The sequence below is a fragment of the Orbicella faveolata genome, unplaced genomic scaffold (assembly GCF_042242905.1).
Source record: "Orbicella faveolata isolate gen_17 unplaced genomic scaffold, um_ofav_v1 contig_12, whole genome shotgun sequence".
Classification (NCBI taxonomy): Eukaryota; Metazoa; Cnidaria; class Anthozoa; order Scleractinia; family Merulinidae; genus Orbicella; species Orbicella faveolata.
This window is the reverse complement of record NW_028301539.1, coordinates 13646192-13670000: the sequence shown is the minus strand read 5'-3', so window position 1 is coordinate 13670000 and position 23809 is coordinate 13646192. Positions and strand designations below refer to the sequence as shown.

The 23809-nt window shown below is 38.3% G+C and overlaps 3 protein-coding genes across 5 annotated transcripts in view; 1 reads left to right on the top strand and 2 right to left on the bottom strand.

The window, feature by feature from the left end:
- LOC149116765 (uncharacterized) overlaps positions 1–26 on the bottom strand; it is a 4917-nt gene extending 4891 nt beyond the window's left edge. The window contains exon 1 of the mRNA XM_089283796.1: positions 1–26. This exon is cut by the window's left edge and continues 4891 nt beyond it. The gene's annotated coding sequence lies outside the window, so the exon portion shown is untranslated.
- The window catches only part of LOC110057937 (ubiquitin conjugation factor E4 B-like), a 320893-nt gene that overhangs the window by 104542 nt on the left and 192542 nt on the right, over positions 1–23809 (top strand). For all 3 annotated transcript variants that reach the window (XM_089283777.1, XM_089283778.1, XM_089283776.1), the window contains exons 8-10: positions 7634–7717; positions 8594–8656; positions 20154–20273. In XM_089283777.1, coding sequence (XP_089139903.1) covers positions 7634–7717; positions 8594–8656; positions 20154–20273 — 267 coding nt within the window. The remainder of the gene's footprint in view (positions 1–7633; positions 7718–8593; positions 8657–20153; positions 20274–23809) is intronic.
- On the bottom strand, positions 240–2018 carry LOC149116764 (uncharacterized). Its single transcript, XM_089283798.1, has one exon. It carries the CDS (start codon positions 2001–2003, stop codon positions 492–494), a length of 1512 nt encoding a protein of 503 aa, XP_089139924.1. The 5' UTR covers positions 2004–2018; the 3' UTR covers positions 240–491.

Here is a 23809-nt window from a genome sequence, read left to right as displayed (position 1 = left end):
ATATGTTGACTCTCACTGTGCTCAACAAAATCTGAGTTGGTCAACATGGTGTCAGTAACTCCAGCAGGAATTTCTGCCTCATCCTCACTCCACTGATCCTCACTATCAACAACTTCATTACAACTGATATCAGTCTGGTTATTACAACTGCTGTTATCAATATCTTGTGACTGTTGATTTTCATTTTCATTGTTATTCTCATCTAATAAACAGCTTGCACTACATTGAACTCCCCAGTCTTGATTAAGTGTTATTCCTTCCTCTCTGTACAGGCTGCTATTTCTAATAAGCCAATTTGCTGCTTGGACAACTTTATGTGGTCTTACATTGAGAGACAAAGCTGACCTTTTGTATTGTAATTTTCTTTTTAAATTGACTTTAATTGTACCAGTTTCACTGGGTAACCTTGGTAATATATTAACAGTATTAGATACTTCCGCTGGTACATTTACAACATTTCCATGTATTTTGAACTGTCTTCCCCTTGGAGCTTACATTAATTTTTGAAATGCAAGTCTTGGAGCTAAAAGTCTACATTCTAATTCATTCAGGTCAAAAAAGTCTGGTTTTACTGGAAACTGCATTCCGTTCACAAGAGCAACTGGTGGAACTTTGTTCTTTACTAAGTAATTTTGGCATGTTCTACACAACCACTCTTTATTATTTGTACTTTTTCTGTTACGTAGATAGTTTGCAGCAGTAGGATTTGATTTTCTTATTTTGTCAGCAGTGGAAACACTGTGTTTATACCACAGCTGGTCACAACAGCTACAGATATATAATGGGCCCTGGGACACAATGTTGTGAAACCTTTTTATTACATCATCCATATTTTTTCCATTTCCCTTCTTTGTTTCTTTTGTGGTTGCTTGTTCGCATATTTCACCCTGACATCCAGTGGTTGGATTGTCTACAGTGCCAGAACTTTGTATTTCATTTTCACATTCAAAACTTGGATTCTTTCTGTTTCCCTTCGTTGTTTCTTTAGTGGTGGCTTCTTCACATATTTCACTCTGACATCCAGTGGTTAGATTCTCTACAGTGTCAGAACTTCGTACTTCATTTTCACATTCAAAACCTGGATTCTTTTTGTCAGACCTTTTTTTCTTGTAAAGCTTCATGTAAGCATTCCATTTTTGTTTCTGCTCAGGAGTTTTTGACTTATTTTGACTGGTCTCAGTAGTTAACCTAAATTTCCTCATGCAAGGACCACGTTTCCTTTTTCGACTCATGTTAACATGTGGTTGTTCAGAAAGAACATTTTGTTCTATTAACTTCAAATGATTATTACTATGCTGATTTTCTAAGTCAGAGCTATATGGCACTGTTGATACATAATGTACTTCATTTACATGACCTAAATATAATGTTGCGGGTGGCTGTTGTGATAAGTGATTGGGCTCTACCAAAGTGACCTCAGCAAAATTTTCATGGGATTCTATGATATAAATATTTACATGTTGAGACTCTGCAACTGCTTGAACAATTAGTGCATCACACCATGTACCTTGCATTGACATATTACTTAAATAATCATTCCATGAATGCTCTGTATTGCTTTCAATAAAACTTTCAGGGTTATCCCTGAGGTATTGAACACCAACTTCTCTTATGTGCAGGTGATGACTTGAATCACCATACAACTGATGTGACACAGCTCTAAAAAAACAGTCACCTGCACCATCAACATCAAGAGGTCTCAATCCCAGCTGATGTAATCGATAGTTTAACAATAAGGTGGAACTTACTGACAACGCAGTTTGATCACAGACATTTTGCTCAGGGCCTGGATTTAACTCGATATCACCGAACATCAAAAGCTTCATTTTCAATACACAATATCTTTTGGTACAGCTACATGATTTCAGTGTTTTGTGCTCAACTAAACAATGCATACTTGCTTGTTTACTATTTTGTAACAACTTGTTTGCTGCCCATCTTTTAGGATTTGCAAAGTTGGTAAAAAAAAACAGTCGCATCTGTGTGCATATGTTACATACCATAACTTATAGTCAGTCGCTAACTTGTACAAACTTGAAGATTTAGGAGTAGATTTCCTGAAAATGCGCTTCAGCTTGCGTCTAGCTTTTCTCTTTTTCATGGAGCTCATAATCTTTTTTATCAGTAATCTTGACGGCTCTTGGTCTCTATGACGTTTTTGCTGTACTTTGCACTGTCTATCAAATACTCTCTCACATGGCGAGCACACCACCTCATCAGTGCTAACCATCGCATGGAAAGATTCAGTAAAAACGACCCTTGGGTGATATTTAACAAGACTTTGTCGGAAGGAAATTGCCACAGCTTTTGTATATGTTAGGCTAATGAAAGGTATTTTCGCATTAAATCCTTCAGCGGCGAAAGATTTTCTGCCGTTTACATTTCCCTGACAGGGCTTATTTAATCCCTCAGCAGGCTTTGTTATCCCCAAAAGGGGCTCAATATTTCCCATAGCGGGCTTTTCTTTCCCCAAATGGGGCTCATAAAGCTTAATCTGTATCCTCTTCACATACGGTCGCAAAATTGCAGCATGGAGATTCTCTCGGCGCCAAGTACCTTGATCTTCAACTTTGAAGCACCTTTTGAAACCTTTCATTCGGCCGGATTGACATATACTTCGAAAGCTGTGACATGCTGAGAAAATACGTCTTAGGAAATTCATCACAAAGTAAGAAACTAAAAGGTAACTTACCGATAGGACAACTCGTATCACACATGTATCACTACTCTCTCTTTAACCTGTCGGACCAGCTCCACTTTTTGCAACAAAAGCAAATCGTAATCAGTTTTCTTGCAGGTGTTGGGAGTTGTCGTGGAAAGCACATGGTGATGGCGCAATTGTCGTCTCTACTAATACACATTCGATTGGTTCCGACTGTCATTGGTTGTTTATTTCAGGTCACGAAGAGATTACGAGTGATTATCGATGATATTACCCTCCTGGTACCCAGTAAAGAATGCTTCATGTAATGTGTCACGTAGGAGAAACCTCAGTGAAACTTTATGCGTATGACGTAATAATTTGCCATATATGAAGCACTTACCAGAGGATTTTAGCGTTTTCTCATAGTGTCTGTGCTTCACACTAGACACAAAAAGGTACTTCTGCAGCTAATACATACTGACCAAACAGGCTTTATGAAAGACAGATTTATTGGTCAGAAGATATGTCTACTATGTGACCTCTTAAAACAGACAGAACTGGAAAATATACCAGGCATTCTCCTCCAGCTTGACTTTCGCAAAGCCTTTGACACAATCGAGTGGTCAATGATTCAACAAGTCCATTCAATTTTCAACTTTGGTGTTTCTATTAAGCGTTGGATAGAAACTTTCTACTGTAATGCAGAGAGTTCCGTTATTAATAATGGTTTCACTACTAGGCAGCTCAAGTTGCCTCGAGGAGTAAGGCAAGGTTGTCCACTATCACCCTATCTGTTTATTTTATCTGTGGAGATACTTGCGACTAAAATACAGCAAGATAACTCGATTTGCAGCATTTTTATCTTTCATAAGGAACTTAAAATTAGCGAATTTGCGAATGACACCTCTCTCACTTGCAGTAACCTAATATCGGTCCAAAACACCTTGGTCGCACTAAACGGGTCTGGGATTTTATCTGGCCTAAAACTCAAGGAATCCCAAACCAAAGCTCTTTGGCTAGGTCCATGGAAACAGCGTACCGAAAGACCTCTCAACTTCATATGGACGAAAGAACCGCTTAAAGTCTTGGGGATTCATATCTCTTTCAATAAGGCAGGAAATGAGAGAAAAAATGTCAACCAAAAAATTGAAAACCTTAATGCAAAGCTGGGTACCTTGAGATCGCGCCAACTTTCGAACTTCAGGCACTGTTTAATCGCTGAGTCTCTAGGGATTTCACAAATCGTTCACTCTGCTGCCGTGCTAGACATTCACAAGAATTACATTGCAAAAATTCAATCTTCAATTTTTAAATTTATTTGGAAGGAAAAGCAGGACAAAATTAAAAGGGAAGTTCTATATCAAGATTATGAAAGAAGTGGTCTGCGTGTAACACATGTTGAAAGGCTTTACGTTTGGTATGGATTCAAAGGTTCCTAAAAAGTGACAGCCGGGGGACAGAAAATTGCAAAGTCATCCCAAGTTCTTTCTTTAAGAAATTTGGGTCTTCTACTTCTTGCTTCACTGTAACTTTGATGAAAATTTCCTTAAGTCGATCGACATGCCATCCTTCTACAAGCAAATTCTGAGTTTTTTTTGGAACTGAAGAGTATCCATGACATGAACAGAGACCAGGAGTTAATCCTTTTTAACAACAAAGAAATACAAATAGGTGGTAAAACTGTGTTGTATCAGGATTGGTTTGACCAAGGAGTCTACTCAATTTGTGACAGTCTCGATTCCAGTAGAATGTACTTGAATTTTGCAGATTTCTGTCGCAAATTTTCAGTTAAGTCCAATCTTCTCACCTATTTTCAAATTCTTTTGGCTATCCCTAAATGACTGCTGGAAAGGCGAGGGACTCTTTTGGCACCAATTCAATTTTTACTCCAGGGAATTCCACTTTTCACATGTCACTGTCGCTGTTGATCGACCTATCTAAACTAACATGTAAAAGATTACTATTGGCTTTTTTGAACAGGAAGGAACCTTGCGCAACTGGCCCTAGCAAGTGGCAATGCGACCTTCCACAGTTCACTCTCTCTTGGAGCACAACTTTTAAGCGGATAGTCAATCAGTAACCAAAATAAATTAAAAGAATTTTTTTACAAACGTGCTCATCGTATTGTCACCACAAAGAAAGAATTACATTTATACAGAATTGAAGACAACAAGAGTTGTCATTACTGCGGGGATGACGACTCTTTACTTCACTCCTTCTTAGGTTGTCATATTGCAGTCAACTTTCTCCGGAAAGTGCTATGCTGGTTTAATGTTTAGTTTTAACATTTAACTCAAAAGAAATACTCTTTGGAACAGCTACTGATAACGATAATAAAATAAAAAGACTAAATTTCTGCCTCCTCTATGCCCAATTCTACTTTCATTTCCAGAAAATCAACCAACATGCATGTAATAGGGATGTTTTTGTCCGCAAACTAAATTTTATGTTGAAAATAAAAGGCTTTGCTTAGTTCAATTTGTCCTCTATTTCTTGCAATCCAAAAAAAAAACCTCGCAAAATTTTCGTCTTAGCAATTAGGTAAATTGAATAGAATATATCCTGTAGAAACCAGCTGTAATTATATAGTATTATTAGCACAGTAGTTACCCGTAAGTGTTGTATGTAGCGTAATGTTTATGTCGCAAAAAAAGTAGTAAGTAGTTTATTATAATTAACACATTATAGATAAATTTATTTTAAGTATTGTATTGCAAGTAGTTTAATGGTAACTATGTATTGTATGTGAGCCTTTTCAAAATAAAAGGTCCAACTATGGAAAAAAAGACAGCTTTAACCTTGCAATCCTCTTCATATTGTTGTTCTTGACCCAGAGTCTCAAGGTGTTCAAGGTCACTTCATTACATTTTTTAATGTCTTCTTCCCTTGTTTCCAAAATTATAACTATAAAGCTGTACCTATGTCAATTTTTTAGGTCAACAGTTGAGCTTTGTTTGCTAGAGTGCTGTAAGAAATCAAAACCAGACAAGACGTTGTTGTGATAAATTTTGGCCACGCAGAATGGCCAATTTATTGATTAAAACTAACATGAAATACATTATGAACGAATTATTAAGCTCTTGCAAAGGTGAAAGGCCACAAGCCTCCAGAATGGAGGCCTGCCCCACCCAAAGACTGTTGACCCAAAGAGACCAGTGCTTAAGTGTTGAACTTATGAATGGCCACAGCACCTGCGTGTGGTCCAGAATTAGAAATAGCCTAGGTGGGTTGAAAGACTGGGTACACCAATATACTTTAAAATTGCATTAGATTTCCATTAGCCCGACTGGTGAATCTGAGTCTGAAAAACCTTTGGCAATGGCCCAAGTCGCTGCGCCTATTCGGCAACTGTGATTTGTACAAAGCAGGATCAAGATTAAGTTGTTCCACAAAAAAGGATCTAGTAATGGGTGCCCCATCCGACCAGTGAAAAAAGAGGACCATTGAATGATTCTCGTGTGGAAACAAAATCTAGTATGGCTTGGACCGGACAGCAAAAGCCTTCTTTATAGATATAAATTGTAAAGGGGCGCCCGTTATTACTATGTATGTATTTCAGAAATGCTTTCATTTGCTGGAAAATAAAATTTATTTATTACCCCTGAAGAAGGCTTATGTTAATAGCCGAAACGTTGGGTTTTTAAAGATTTGTAGTACACCTGTAGCTTTTTTCAACCATTGTAACCTTTTTATATTTATCATAGAACCACCTAGTTACAAATCAGTTTTAATTTAAAAGAGAATTTGTTGTTGTGCTCATTGGGAAATCTAAGTGAAGGCCTTATAGGTCACCTTCAACTATGAATTGATAAATGTAACTTAACCACTGGATCACAGTAAATTGGAAATGGAGAGGTTATGTTTCAGAATTGGACTCCGCTTCAATGAAGGGCTGATGCTTGAAATACCAGTTTTCCAAAAGTCTCTACCTGCAGTAAATATTACCTAGTGTGGTTTTTGCTAGTTTCTCTTTTAAACCATTGTTGCTACCTATCCAAATGCAGTCTCTAGTCTGTTGAGAGAGCTTTATTGAAACAAAGAAAACTGGAAAGGTGTTGACAGAAATCTGAACTAAAAGCTAAGGCCTCAAGGTACCTTGTGCCAATGAACCAACAATCAATCTTGTAAATTGAGTGACTCTTTGCCCTGTATTCCTTCTTTTAATTTGTTGTTTCCTTTTACTTTTCTCTCTACTTGCTTTTTAATGGATGTTTTGTTTAACATTTACTAGAAAAAACAACAGTTAATATAATTAAAAATTAATCATGAAATTTGAGGTTTGATAATTCTGTCCAATAGTTCATCACAAGGTGAACATCAGTACTCGGTTTCCCATGTTAGTAACAAAGCTTTAGACATTTTATCCCATTTACTCCTCTGCCGTCGGTAACTGGTGAGATGAGCATTGACCTTTGTTCCACTTCTGACATGATTACCCTTGACCATATTAGGCATCACTTATTCTCAAGTACCACAGGAGGGAAATGTCTTTCTGTAGCTATCCAAATCAGGGTGATTGAGTCAAAGGAGGTTGAAATATGCTTCAAAATGCTTAGAAATTTGAGTGAAAAATGGAGGAAAGGTTTGCTCAACAACACTGGGCTGCTCTGTGTTAAGAATGTTCAGTCTCCATAATACTTGCTCAGGAATTCTCAACCTGAAAGCAAGTCCACCAGGAGGCCAACAACTGCAGCAAAAAGATAAGAAAAAGAGAAAAGCCAAAAGTCACAAAAACCTCAAAAGCTTAAAGAGATAGGTCACTCAATTTTGATTTGTGCACTTGCTAAGTAAAAATGTCAATACATATAATGCTAGCTGGAAAGAACTTGGCAATATTTTCATGTTGCAAATGCTGTTTTGAGTATACGTAGTTTGAACATAATTTAGCTCATAACTAACCAGAAAATGCCAAAACTGTCTAAAAATGCAATTTTGTCAAAAAGCTCCAGATGTCAGTGGGTTAATTAATAAATTATTGTAAATTTGTAGGTTTTCAAGCCAGTCCTGGTGGGTCTGAGTCAAGAAATGCAACAGTGTAATCTGGCAACTGATGGGTATAAAGCTCCTCTACTAGTAAGTTTAAATTATTATATGCACTTAACTACATGTGAGTGCAGGTTTTTCTGTTCTTTATGTTCTATTATTACAGTTTTGCTGTTTTGAGAAGTCATCAGCCTTTATAAAAAACTTGTTAACTGTGTAAATTAATATCTAATCTGCATTTGTCTGTTCTCAAGCATGAGGCCTGGTTTTCAGTGGTGACAAAAGCACAAGTGAAAGCATAAGCACGAGTACTGTACTTGTAGAAGAGCCCTTTAATATTCAACCATGAAAACAGGATTGCCACAAGCACACAAACACACAGAGCAATTTTTTTCCTTTCCTACTGCTTGTGCTATGATCGTGTCTATGGGTCATGCTTTTTGAAAAAAATGGAATTAGGTATGAGCACGGGCTATTAAACACTTGTTTCAGCCTCCATCTTAAATCAGGCAAAAAAAAGTTGGAACTTGTGAAACTCTTTTCCTTGTGGTTGTGTCAGTGTTCATATTTTTACAAGACAAAAATCTTTTAAAATGTACTTGCATTTACACTTGCACCTGTGCTTGCATTGCTAGTGTGACTGGGTAAGTGGCTTAAAGACAAGTGATTCACTCTCATTTAATGTCTATCACATACATGTAGTAACTTTGAGTATTGCTACTCCTCCTGATTGGGTTGGTAATAACATGCAGGCTACATCCAATATTTCCGTTCATTTGTCCGACACATTTTCCAATCTAGCTTAGTCTGTACTCCATGCAGATGTCACATGTCAAGGACAACTCATTACCCTATGATATGGACTCTTTTTTTAAAAAACACAGTAAAGAGAGGTTTGTTGCTAGTCTTAGTATATTATTTTATTTTTAAATTGCTAATCCTATGATATGCTCTATTTGGAATCAGGCACTTTCAAAGTTGTGTGACATCCGCTTGGGAACAACCTCAGTTCGACCCATCTGTAACTTGGTATGTAACAGTATCAGAAACAGCATTAAAGTCCCACTAAAACAAAATTCTCATATCCTTTTTAAGCGATGACGTATTGTGTGACGTCATCGCTTTATGCTGGTGTGCTTGCATTCCTTTGGATAGTGATTTCACATAGTTTTGTCACGCTTATGTCCGTTGCACCTATGTCGTGCATGATTCATCCCTCTGTGGAAGGGAAATACACTCTGGGAGGTAGTAAATAAGCACTGTATGAGCATTGTATGAGCACTGAGATATCTGAACTAAACTTGTGTGTGGGGCATGCGATAGGCCAAGGGTCTACATTAAATTTATGTATTGGTGAGTGTTGTTCAGGGCTGAACTAAACATATCTGTGGGCTGAAATAGTGGTGAAATTGAACTAGAATTGAAGAAGAGCATTGAAGAAAATGGCTGTGAAAGCTGTTGAGGTAGCAGAAAGCAATGGAGAATAGTGTTATGAAAAGGTGAGCTAGCCAAAAGGTTTTGTCTTTATCAGAACTGGTTAATGTAGCTTAGATTATGGTCTGTGTAATGCAATACAGTGCAGCGGTTGGGTTACACAACATTTACATGAAAGCCAAAGAATACTCAAGTCGTGTAAGAGGGAAGTTCTTGTTTATGCCATTGTTTACATTTTACCTGGAGGTAATACAATGTATCTTTCAACTTTAAAAAAAGTAATTTGCTGAAGAACTAATCCTTTTGCTGTTATGAAAACAGCTTATAACTGTCATGCATGATAAGAGCACAAATTAGGTTTGACTTGTGAAAAACAACCAGAAGAGTCTAGAAGACGTGATTTAACCACAGGATTTTCAGCTGAGAAACATTCACAATGGAAAACAGGTTATTCTTGTAATAAAACTGAAGGTTTACAGTAGTGATAATGAATTCAAGTTACAATTCATTTGCAGCTTTTAGTTTTTTGTATAGTTTTACAAATGTGGTATTTTAAATTTTCTCTCGACGGAAGAGTGGTGGTGATTAAACAATAGATAATGGTTTTGTCAGTGGTAAATCAGTAGGAAGGTTCATTAAAAACAGGTATAAGGTTAAAACAACAAATTAATTTCCGGTGAGGTAATTAGCGTTGCCAAATGTCTGTCATTTCAAGATAAGGTGTTAATTTCAGAGAGAAACAATGAAAATACTGTTTGTTGTTTTCAAGTTTGCATATGTTGTTGATGTACTTTAAACAACATGTTGCACTTTATCCAAAGAGATGCAAGGTTATTCATTTCTTTGCAGCTTCTAGGATCAACCGAAAGAGTTTGGTTTTGGGGAACTAGGAACTTATCCTTCGTGGCTGTCTTTTGCAGTTTGTAGGATTCATGGACTGTCTTTAATTTCAGCGTTTAAAGGAGGATTTTTATTGTGGATTGTGCTTCATACAATATCGGATAAATTTGCGCGCACTGGCAAGCTGATAATAAGAACACATCGTCTATACATACAACTTTAGATCTACAAGCAAGTTGCACACGCAATAGGTCAACATTAAATTTACGTATTGGTGAATGCTGTTTAGCCCGGACTTTTTGCTGTCTTGAGATGAATTCAATTGAATGAGCACTGTCAGAGCAGTGTATGAGCACTGAAATATCTGAACTAAAGTTTGTTTCTGTGAACTGAAATAGACTATATTGGTGAAAGTCTGGATCCACCACTGGATTTCTCTTGGGGACATCTATCACAATATTCTTTTACATTGTTTTATTTCATAAATATTTTTAAGTCTCACTGCCGGTCATTTCGAAAAGTAAACAAAAGGGAGAAAGGTGAATTGCATTATTCAGTTCAAAGAGGAACAATTGAACAAAGGGAACAAGTAAGCTTGCAATGTGAGTGATCACTTGGACTCTCAAAACCCAACTATGCAAAACTACTTACAATACAGCCACTTCCCACACAGGTTGTACCTTACTTTTACTTTTAATTAAGTTTAACCATCAGCCTGTCTGTCTATGTTCCAATTTTCTTGGAACAATTTTAGAAATAGCATGTACACGTCATCACTTGCAGACTGCATGCATTGCATGCTGTTTATTTATTTGCCCAATCTATTCAGTATTGTGCAACAGTAATGCAAGCGAAATGCACGAATTTCATTCTTTGTTCCTGTGATTTTTCGATGAAAGTTTGCTTGAAAGTTCAATTGAAATTTTGCGGCCTGTCAAGCAATAATTCCCTATAACAAAGGGTGATATTTCTTTGAATTTTTGATAAATGAACGAAAATTTGCAAGCAGTACTGATAATTCACCAGCCTATACACAAAATTTTGCAAGGCACTTAACTGCAGTTCGCCAGCGTTCATGCAATTTTTGCAACTGTTTGCAACTGATTCATGTACTGATGAAAAAAGTGCCGTGTAACTTACACAAGATAAATTTGGATTCATGTATTGTTTATAAATTCATGCCGGAGAACATGGTGTGCAGTCATCGATCGCCGTATAAAAGGAAAACATACAGTCACATGCCTAAAATTTGCGAAAGGTTTTCGAGCAGGTTCGTTCTCAGGAGTTCAGTTTCATATGCAGAGGATGAATTTGGATTCTTACCATATTATGAAGACAGCAAGCTCAGTTTTTTCCACAAACAGAACAAAAACATTTCCAGTTCTGGGTGTTAAGCTGCTAAAGCAAGCGGCCACAAACAACTTGTGAGAAACATTCAATCAAAACACACCTTTCTTGAGCTGGATACACCATGCGTTTCATTCGACGATTCCCGTGTTTTAGCAAAGTGGCAGCAATATATACTGTTCACCAATACAGCCTAAACTTCATAAACAAGGGTTATCGAAGCCTCCTTTGAACATAACAGTTTTTAGGTTCTTTACTTTCATAGAAAACTAGAATGTTGTCAATTTGAATGCTCACAAAACCATTCAGCTGCTATTTATTCAATCCCAGCCCCCTTGTGGTTATTTGTTATAAAAATACTGGGTGCACTCTGCTCCATTTTCGTTGCCTATGTAGTATTCTTTGGGACTCTAAAACTTACAGGGAAAAACAATTCTGGAAGACCTCCTTCACAGTAGTGCAACCATGATTCATTTCCAGAATTTGTTATGAGTTTGCCTTGCTGGTGGCAAGACCTTCGCATGGCGGACGAACTCACAGTAATTCCACATTTTGCGAACTTCTTCTGGATCTAGCGGCTTTTTATCTCGCTGTTTTGGCACATCTGCTAATCTATAAATGCTTTTGCATCTGTATACAGCTTTACTGGTTTTCTTGATCATGGTATATCTGCCATGGAACCACTAATTCGTAGCTTGAATTCTTCATTAGTCTTTCATTCATAGTGGATGATTCCTGGTCACGAACGGTCGCTATGGCAGCCATTCTTGTCCCCACATCCCATTTTGCTTCTCTGAGCCGGCGGGGCCTTTGCACAAGAATTGAAGGGCTCTGGAGACATAGGATTTCCAACTCCTAGGTTCTAGGACTTTTGGTCTTCATGTATGCAGTCATGATGTTTCTACATACTGTGTGGGATTGACAATGGCGGCCATCGAGGCAGGATTTGAGGAATCTTTGTTTCAGACCTTAAATGGTATCAATTTAGAGAATGTTGCTGTCAGTGTAGAACAGGAAGAGGTGATAAGGAACATTGTTGTTTTAAAGAAAGACACTAATTTTTTACCTGCTTTGGCAAGCCATTGATTTTTCAGTTATTACCCCTTGTTTTTGACTCCTGGCATGGATCAACTGAATTGTTTATTTTTGCTGTTTCACCTTTAAATGCGAGATCAGACCATGTAGCAAAACTATTTGCAGGTCAGCTGTCTAATGGTTTGGAATACCGAGTCATTGAACAAGTTTGAAATTAAAGATAATTGAAGTATCCAGTAATTTATGGACACCCTGAGGCATTTGTTGGGAAATCAAGGAAGTTATTGGATTGTGAAGATGTGAGATGCAATATGAGAGCTGTTGTAACTGATGAAGCATATCTCGTTGTAGAATGGCAAGTATTTAATATCTGTCTTTAGTTATTCCCATGTACATGTACTACAGTATGATATAAGGCTTTGTAAGCGAATGACTTGCTCAGCAAATATACTTTGGGGCCAAAGAATGTGACAAATAAAATTTTGTACCTTTTTAGTACAGAGTGCACTATTGGGATGGTTATGGGAGCTGCCTGCCGCTAAGGCACTATGGCGCTATGTGCTAAGTTGCAAGGCACTAAGGTGTAAACTTTAATGTTTGTTTAATTAATTAATTTCTATTAATTAATTAGTCTAGAGGCAAGGAAGTGGCGAGAGTGGGGTGGGAAAGGTACATGTGTACTCTACATAAAACATGTTTCATCGCCATCAGTTCGGTATGAACATTGCAAAGCTATATATTTGTTTCAGGTAACCCCTTGCTCTCCTTGTGGTACCATTGTCTTTCGAACAAAACTAATTTGCTCTAAACGCATGCATAGATTAGTTAGCGTTCATGGCTTCTATATTAGGTGGAGGATACATTGCATGCGGAATCACGCACAAATGTTGAGTGGTTTTCCTTATGGTAGAACTAAACATATAAGACACATGCGTTCTAGCATCGTTAGTGTTATACACTATCTTTCCATGCGGTATTTTATATGTGGCTGTGTAGCTTTTAGAATTACACACAGGTCGGTTCAACAAATATCATCTGCTGTTTTCAATCTACAATAGTGTGCTTGTCAGGGTTCAAATGTATTTCTTCTCCTTAGCAGCTTGTTTATTTCTTGCCTTGATTGTGTCTGTAAGAGAGACTAAAAAGTTCCCAAGTTAGTGGCTTTAATACTCTGCAAATTGTAAATTTGTAACAAAAGAAACCAGGAAAGTGTTCAAATATTGCCGCAGGCGCTGTGGCACCTAATGAAAGCGCAAATTAATTTAATCAGTCTTTGAGGAGACTCATTCATATCGGCCAAGTAGCGTTGTTTATCTTCAATACTTTTTGTTGAAATGCTTGTCAGCCATCAATATCGTTGTGTGTTAATTTTGAATTGTTTTATTGTTAACAACAAAGGTAGCAACAAAAAGAAAGTGGTATTTCGTGACCATCTGATAATTAAATTAGTTCTTGTTCATTGATAAAAATTTGCATTTTTAGTAAAACAACATCATTTCTGTTCCATTTCTTCATCACTACATCAGATACAGTATTGTGCAAAAGTAATGAGAGCGAAATTCATCGATTTACGTTCTTTGTTCTCACAAATTTTCGTTCGAAATTTTGACCGAACCGATGCATACTCAAATGAAAATTTGATGAAAATACGAGAAGGAAAATGAAAATTTGATATAACGATATTTCAAAGGAAAGAAATTTCAATGGAAATTCGCCACAACGAAACAAAATATAGACGACATGTTAAGCAAGGAGAGTCATTAATTATTCAGTTTACGCACGAGCGCGGCAGTAGTTAATGTTCATAACACAGATTGTGGCTCAATAATTTACACATGACATCCTTTTCAAAAGTCCAGACAGAATTCTGTTAGTTTTGAATTTATTTTCTATGGCCTCGTTCTTTTTTCTTCAGATGAATGATGAGGGTTTTTCAAATGATTTGCGATGTTCCTTTTGATTTCTGATGTAACATCATGTTGTAGCGTTACCACAATGTTTACACAAAGCCGCTTGCAATTACGATAATGTAAACAACAATGGGAATATGTCTCAACATTTTTTAATTTCACTTGATCAGAACAGACCGCGTTTTGGCTAACATTTGCTTAATACTGTTGGCAGTGGCAAATACATGTAAAGAACTGGTTTTATCTTGGTTTCTTGCATGCAAAATGTTCGTTCAGTGCAAATTGCCCAAAATTGTTGCTTTTCATTCTATAAGCCGTGAAGATCACGGTACTGATCGAATGTCTCGCTGCAGTTTGAATCAATTTTACTTCTATGTGACAAAACACAAGGAATACGCTCCTTAATATTTAATTCTTAGTTTTAATAAACAAACGAGATGCTGAAACAGTTTGCCCAAAAGGTTCTAGTTCAGTTTGTGGTCTGAGGCAGAATGGGTTCATCGCCGATTTCGACCAGTTGCATAAAAACAAATGTTTTCTTTGAATGTCTGGCCTCATTTGGAACCGAGTTTACCTTCATGCGAAGAAATGGTTCCAAGTCTTTAAATTACCTGAAGTTTCATCCGTGCTTATGTAAACAGCTGATTTTTGTTACTATTCTTACTTCTGAGTGAGAAGTAAGCAGCTAGGATAACAAAAGGGGTGGGGAGTGGGAATAGGGGAGAGAATTTTCCATGAAAATCAAAGTCCTGATCCAAAAGAAGTAGTCTTTTATTGGCCATTGACTTTTCTCAGATTTGGTGGCTCCTAAAGGAGCTGTTTTTGTTCTGAAAGCTTATTAAACACTTTCAATACTTGGTTGCACCGCCACGCTCCACAACAACAGCTGGAACAGCCTTCTGAAGGACATGATCGATGTAACGCCCGCACTTGGCTCTATCCATTCTTTTGTTCCAAAACTTTTTAATGCCGGCAATGAGTTCTGTCTTCGTTCGGGGCTTGACTCTTGACTCAAGGTACAACTTCAGTTCATGCCAAACGTCCTCAATTGGATTGAGGTCCGAGCTTTCAGGAGGGGTCTGCCACCAGTTGATGCCATGCTCATCAAAAAAGACCTGGGCACGTCTCGAGGTGTGTTTGGGATCATTGTCCAGCATAAAACGATGGTTTGGGAAAGTCTTGTTGATGAATGGAATCAGAGTGTCCTCAAGAATGTTGCAGTACAGATCGGCCTGCATTATTCCCTCGAAAATACAGATTTTTGTGGCGCCACTCCTGCTGATGCCAGCCCAGACATGAACCGTAAGCGGGTGTTTAGGTTTTGGCTTTCTCTTTGCTGGTTCATCGACCTTTCGATAACACGTGCATCAAAACTGCTGAAGAGAGATGGAGCATTCGTCAGAGAAGATGACATTATTGAATGTATCTCCAGAGTGTAGAACATGCTGGGCAAACTCCAGTCTCTTGACTTTGTTGGCTTCTCTGATCAGTTGGCAGTATCTTGTTTGTTGCAGAGTCCAACCTTGTTCTTTGTGGGATCATCGGACGGTTGACGCATGAACTAGTAACCCACGCTCGGCAAGCTTCTTCTGGATTTCTCGGCTGGTTGCTTCGTCGTTTCTTCTCATCTGTTCTTCAATGAACGCTTTGGCTTCAGGGTTTACCTTTCTAGACCGACCTGATCTTGGCAGGTTGTTCATGGAACCGGTAAGTTTTAGCTTGTTTATAATTCTTGCCGCACTCTGATAACTAACTGCTAGATCTTCTCCCTTTAACGTTTTGAATATCTCAACTGGATGAAGATTTTGTTTGTGAAGAGATTGGATTCGCTTACACGTATAAGTTGATACCATGATTGCTGAGGATAAACTAACAATGCGAACTTTAAAATTCAACTATATACAAACATGGTTGCCATGTCCACTGAATAGCGTAGGAGCCGTTAAAGTCCTGAGAGAATTCAGGGAAGAAAAACAATTAACGAAATATCGTTTGAACTTTAACAAAGCTAAAACGAAAATTCGCTACGTTCGTTGAAACTTCGCTTGAAAATTCGCTACAGGCAGAACGACTTTTCGTAATGCAGTCTGAAAATTCGCTCTGGGTAAGAACAATAGTAGCCATGACATTTCGCGAATATTTCGTCGACCTATAGCTATTTGTATGGGTAGAGATAGTTCTTAGAAGCTCTGCTGTAAAGAAAAGCCTGAAAAAATCTACAGCCCTTGTCATTGCACCTCTTAGCACTGGCATATTCAGATGCAATCCAGGTGGTCTCCTTGGGGTAAATGGGGGAATCTGATTTGGTGTATCAGGATCCTCGTAACTTCTACTTGCAGGTGCAGGTGGAGCTGCAGGTGCAGAGGGAGGATCACCCCTTCCCCTACCCCTTCCCCTACCCCTACCCCTACCCCTACCCCTACCCCTTGCTGGCCTCTGCTGGGGTAGTCTCCTACCTCTTCCTGGTGGTCTTTCTTGTTCCTCTGTGGACGCATCAGCGTCACTTACCTCATCTTCTGACTGCTCACTAGAGTCACTATCAGAAATCATAGCTTCGATATCTGATTCGTGTTCACTGGAAAAAAAACATATACGTGAAATGAGTTTTTTTAGAATTTGGAAGGGACAAAACTGTAACACTAACATAAAATGAAAGGTTCAGCAGCTAATAAGCAAATTTTGCACCAAAAAAAACAAATCAGGAGAGCTAAAATTGGCTCTTTAGATCTCACAATGTTGTCCTTTGATCAAAGGTCACAAACTGGAGAGATTATTACTGATGATAAATAAATCAAACAAAAAGCTTCTTCATTCAAAACCTTATTATGTTTACTCTTTAGGGCTCGATAAAATACATATAGCGTTGTTTGTACACTACTAACAGTGAAGTAAAAAACAGAATTACAATAAATAACTTGATCAAGCCCAAGATTTTTCCGCTATTCATGGAACATTCCCGACAACATTCCAAGGTTATGTCCACATACAAATGAAACAAGTAGCAGGAATATTATACGTCAGTTCCATAAAATTTCATCAGAAAAGGGTTCTGAGAGAAAGAAAATGTTATTTGCAAATTCTTTGGACACTAGAAAATGCAAACGAATAACAAAATAACCATGATATTTCTTTCTGTCTTTCTTCTCGCGAACACATGTTTGGAGGCTCAAGTTACGCATTGCGCGAAAAAATCACCTGATTGTATGGCACTCAAAATTGTGGTAAGAAATGAATAAATCGGGCCCAGAAAGCTTCTATTTCCATCATTTTAGTTTACTTAAGACTTGTAGTTTCATGTTTCACAAAAAGATGACAGGAAAAGTGCAAAATTCGGGCTAAGTAAAGGCTAAAATCCAATGCAGTCATATTTCATCATGTTGTTTACACAATCGCTTACCTCCATTCCCTCTCTGAAGCACGATTTCCTTCGAGTTCTTGGTCTAAATCAAACTCTTCTCCACTCTAAATTCCACCAGTGTTACTTTCAATATCACTTTCAGCATCACTGCCATCTCGGGCACAAATTTCAGCTGCTTCTTCAGCCGTGAAAGTCACGCGTGGACGCTTGCTCGAAGATGCCATTTTGAATAGGACCTTGCTTGTCACGCCGCATACACAAAAAGTGAATTTCGACTAGCCAATGAGATCTATGAATTCCACAATGGACTCTTTTTGATTGGCTACATTCATAGTTTATTTTTAGTGTAAAAAATGATTAGGTAACGTTAAAAGAGCATTGTTTTGATAGGAAATACGTCATCCTGCCACATGGCACAATATTCAGGGTTTTCGTCACCAAAGGGTTAAGTATTCACACTTTTTGAATACACTATAACAAAATGTCCTTCACTTCAGTTAGCATGACTACAATTAAATGTAGATTTAAAGACTACCATTTTACTATTGCGCAATTCACATTTTAGCGAAAGCCATTTAGTTCTGTTACTGTATTTAATCACTGAATAAAGGAAGTAAAAACCCAACTGGGTAACTGCGAAGCCAGAGGCACTTATGAATTTCTTGCGTTTCACTAAAGGCTTTAAACGTGGAGCTATTTCTAGTATAGCACATAAACTTGCCTTTAATAAAGGCCCTCTTGTTGCTCTCGGGATGAAACAGCTCAAAGGGAATGTACAGATATCTATTTAGTGGCTTTTGATAGGTAGAAAACTGCAGAGTGCTAAAATTAACATCTTTGTAAAGAAGTAAAGCATCTTAGTAAAGAAATAAATGGAGAAACAAAATACTACTTTGATAAATTAATAAAGATGGTGAATATTAAGCTTGGTAATGAAATGTGAAGGTGAATTAATCAACGTGACACGAGCGTGGGACAAAGAAAAATTCTGAGTCTCCGACAGGAATCGAACCCATGACTCCTGACTGCCTGCCCGGTGTTCGGGAGGTCATGGGTTTGATTCCTGTTGGGGACTCAGAATTTTTCTTTGTCCCACGCTCATGTCATGTTGATTAATTCACCTTCACAAAATACTACTTTCGTCAATAACATAATACATAAGTTTGATACGATCATTCTTGCTATAGAGACAACTAAGAAACTCCAATAGGATTTCTTTGGGGCCCTTCCAAACAAAAAAATGTCTTTTTTTATGTTTTAATTTTTTAATCTTCTTTTAATTTTCTTTTTTTCTTTTTTTAATATATCTTGATATTTTGGGGACCATACAGTTGGCACTAATCGTATGGCCCCCAAAATATAACAGCACACAATAACATGTGCATTAAGGTGTTTCTTGTAACATCCGTTTACAGCATGTTTCAGCAGTTATTCACTTCCACGGGAAGTTAAACTTAGGCACACTTACGTCATTCCCTGAAGAATTCTCAGATAGAGAAGAAGTGCGTCAGAAATAAATGAAATAGCTTAAAACTACAAGAAGTCTTCCTTTGTGCTGCTTACTAGTCTCGGTTAAAAAAAATGAAAAAAATGAAAAAACTGTGATAACCTTTCAAGCAAATGGGCTTAGAGGGTAGATCATAGAGCATAGAGCGTAAATCACAGAGAGTAGCTGTTAGAACATAGAGAGTAGAGTGCAGCTGGGCTGAGAGGGTAGATGGCAGATGGCAGATCGCAGATTGTAAAGCGAGTAGCTTGTAGAACTTTGAGAGTAGTGTGTAGATGGACTTAGAGGGTAGATTGTAGAGCATAGAGCGCTGATCGAAGAGAGTAGCTGGTAGAACATAGAGAGTAGAATGTAGATGGTAGAACATATAGCGTAGAGCGTAGAGGGTAAACTCAATACAGAATTGTACATTAAAAAGATTATTAAAATACTGTAAACCATAACAACACTAAACATTCCCCATGCGCTTTAATATTTGGTACAATAACTGTGAACCTCTATGTCTGTATATAGAACCATAGAGCATAGAGCGTAATTGGTTGAGGGTAAACTAAATACAGAATTTTAAATTGAAAACAATTAAAACACTGTAAACTGTAATAACACTTTAATAACACTAAATATATATATGAGATATATGGAAGGAATATGCTACAAATTGAAATCAAGTGTTATGAAATAGACAGGTAACCATAGTAACAATACACAACTACGGTAAAAGCTATGAAGTAGGAGCTACTGTTTCTTTCCAACACGTAGGAGGAGACTGGTGTCAAAAGCGTAGTCCTAGAGCTCTATAAAAATTTCTACACCAAATCGAGGTTCATAAAACAGGCACCATTTGGCCTAGATTGGAATGCCTTTCCGGGAAGTTGCCTTCCTTGTGTTGTAGTGTTATATTATGGAACATTGAATGCTTTGGGAGGTCTAGGGAGTCTAGGTCTAGGGAGTCTAGGGACCTAAACTTTCATGATGAATTACAAATCCTTTGCCTCCTGCCAATATGGCAGTGAAAGAGGCATGCCCAGTTCTGTAAAGTTTTTTACATGATTTATCTTCTCACAGATGTGATCTGCTTGTTGTATTTCCACATAGATGGTGACCTTAACTGATCTATGGATACCATCTCCATTATCAAAAGCAGAGGGAAAGGAGATTGAGAAACTGTCTCTTCTTGGACCATTTCTTAGTCTGTCTGTGTTTTCTGAAGATTGTGTAAGTAAATTAATTATGCTGACAAAATTTAAAATAAGCTTTATGTATGTATATGGCTACATGTAAAGTAACACTGCATTTTTGTGTACTATATTGTCAGCCTTACAAAACAGACACATAATAGCATTGGAAGAGCTTTACATGTATATGTATGGTATTGATTAATAGTTACACTAAGTATTCCCAGCCATCCTGCAGTATTTGTTTGTTTTTTACACTATTTGATATTTGATGCATGTTGTACTGGATCAGTACAAAGCAAACCAATGCATTGAACATTTTTAACCACGTAGCCTGGGGCAACAACATGTTTTTAAAATCTAGGAACTTTCACTTTTTTGTGAGATTATGCAATATTATTGCATAATCTCATATAGTCACTGGCCCATCTTGAAGGTTTGAGAATTAGGTCAGTAACCAAGGTTGAGGTGACATATATATTAAGTCCGCTTGCAATCGCATGGTATCTCAAACCCTGTGGTGTCCAGATTGCATCAATCTCATTTGGTTCCATTTCAGCAAGGTTTGTTTTCATTGCAAAAAATTAAACCAAATCCAGACCAGCCACTCAGACAATATATTTCAACATACTTCTAGATAGTCTTAAGTTCTCTTTCCACTACTTTTGAACAAAATTTCTGTGCAAAAGGGTGTCAAGCCAGGGTACCAAATTTGGGGGTACACTCAAAGTCACTCAATTTATTACAAATCCAGTTTTTATTCCTTTGCTCTCCTGCGTTGTACAACTCCTCCCGAATCTTGTGTTCCGTGCAATGTTCTCTTTTTTCCAAAAACTCTAATTACAACTGTTGGTCTGTCGATTAGGAGATGTCACGTCTGGTCACCAATAGTCACACAATTTCTGGTCACCAGAATTGGTTAGCAAAGTCCTTAAAAGTGCTTCCTCTCTCAGCCATTTTTGAAAGTTGTGCAGTTTTGGAATTTGAATCACCTGGTTAGTGGGTTAAATGAATGGACACAAAAGTCACATTTAACTAGAGAATGTTGGTGTGTAAACAAACACCTGAATAACCTTTTATTTATTTTACATGAATGTAATTGATTATGTTGTTGTTCGGGTCCCCTGTGGTCTCAGTTCATTGACAGTAAATTAAAAGTAACAAGCTGAACTTAGCATTGACACAGAGCCTGACTTTGAACTTCGGCAAACGGTTCAACTTCCTCAGATGTCTGTACATTCTGTTGTTCAGCAGTTTGCCATATGTCCTTTCAATTTCGATGACGAACCGCTCCATCAACTAGAGCCTCGTACGATCAGGTAGCAACTTCTCTGAGACACTCAGCTGGTTTCCATGTTCCAGTATGTGAACAGATGTGGATAGTTTCCCCAGCCTTCACAGGGCAAAGGACACACTTGCGAAGATTAAAGTACCTGCACTGATGCTCTTTCCAAGTACACAGTTTAGCAGCGTCGTTGACGAAGCTAAATTCAGGTCCTAGAAGAGATCCAGAAGTTGGCAGTGAAGTCTTACAGCAGCCGCCTGAAAGATGTTGTGCAGGACTCGTATCCATGCCATCACTCAGAGTATTACACCAATCAAGGAGAGCTTGGAATTCACTGACACCAGCAACTCAACACTTCGTGGACAGACTTTTAACAGTATGAACGGCATTCTCAGCCTCGCCATTACTTTGCAGATAATGGGGACTCGAAGTAACATGCTGAAAGTTCCACTTGTCTACGAATTTCACAAACTCAGGCGAGGCAAAGCAAGGCCCATTATCCATGACCAGCGTATCTGGCACTCCAAATTGGCTAAAGGTGGCCATCAGACTTCTGATCACCGACTTGAAGGTTTCAGATGAAAGGAAATCAACCTCTATGAAGTTACTGAAATAGTTGACAACAACCAGCAGAGTTTGGCCTGAGTGAAAACAGATGTCTGCAGCAACCTTGCCCAAGGATGACGTGGAAATTCGTGTTGAAGTAATGGTTCCTGTACTTGTGAGTCATGATGTGTAAGGCAAACATCACACTGACCCTCGAAATCCTTCATTTGGGCACTCATTCTGGGCCAGACCATGCACTTGTGAAGTCAGTGAAGGCGCCCCCCAGGCCATTGTGACTTGAGTGAGCTAGGAACATAAACTCCTTTCTGAGGGTAGTGAGGACAATCAGGTGAGGTCCGTGGAAAACCAGGTTCCCATGAACAATCAGTGCATCACGAAACTGGAAGAAAGGGTGCAAGACTGGATCGCACTCCTGAATGTTGTTAGGCCAACCTTCTAGGATTACTTGTCGGAGATTACATAGTAAATGGTTTGAACCCAGGAGTATCAGTAGTTTGTCTAGTGTGATTGTCCAGGTGAGGGTAGTTCTGAAAAGAACTCTTGTTGGTGACTGATGTTTCGACAACCTGAGCAGAAGTCATCTTCAGAGTCAAGTGAATAGTGTTTGTCAGTTGATGATGTTATAAGTCTGGTCCATTGAATGTTATTGGTCAGTTTAGCCATGATGGTATTGGCTGAAAGACTCATGTAAAGTTTGTCATCAGTCATTGGTGGGTTTCGATCCGTCTATTGTTAGTCAAATTGGTCGGTGTTTTGGTCCATGTATTGTTAAGTCGGTCTGTTAGAAGTCCGTTTGTCAGTTTCGTTTCCGTTGTGGATAAGTCGTTTGTAAGGCGCCAGTAGTTGTTGATATCTGTTGAGAGGCATTTGTTCTAGGTTAGTGTACCAGCTTTCCAGAGTCGTTGAAAATAGTTTGTACTGTAGGTTAAGCACTGAGCAGAGTCCCAGTCAATGTTGTGGTTTGTCAGTTGATGATGTACAGCAATGTGATTGTTGGCATCACCATTTCTAGTGGCTCGTTTGTGTTCAGTCAGTCTTGTGTTAAGGTTTCTGCCAGTCTCACCAATGTAGGAAGCCTGGCAGTCGGAGCATTTGATCTTGTAAATTGCTCCCTGCCTGTTGTTAGGTTCGTCACGGTCTTTCACGTTGGTCAGTAAGTGTCGTAATGTAGTTGTAGGTTTTTGGGCTACATAGATGTTGTAGGGCTGAAGTCACCTCAGCTGTCTGGTGTGTCTCAAACTAGTTGCGCTCATCTCTTCAAAGTCTTTATAGTTGTGGCTTTGTGTGAAGTCAGGTTGTAGGATGATTCGTCAAGTAATCTGTCGGTATGCGTCGGTTTTCTGTACACTGTCTTTTGCAGTTCTGCAAGATCAAATGCTCCGACTGTCAGGCTTCCCACATTGGTGAGACTGGCAGAAACCTTAACACGAGACTGACTGAACACAAATGAGTCACTAGAAATGGTGATGCCAACAATCACATTGCTGTACATCATCAACTGACAAACCACAACATTGACTGGGACTCTGCTCAGTGCTTAACCTACAGTACAAACTATTTTCAACAATTGAATCTGGAAAGCTGGTACACTAACCTAGAACAAACGCCTCTTAACAGATATCAACAACTACCAGCGCCTTACAAACAACTTATCCATGACGGAAACGAAACTGAGAAACGCACTTCTAACAGACCGACTAAACAATACATGGACCAAAAAACCG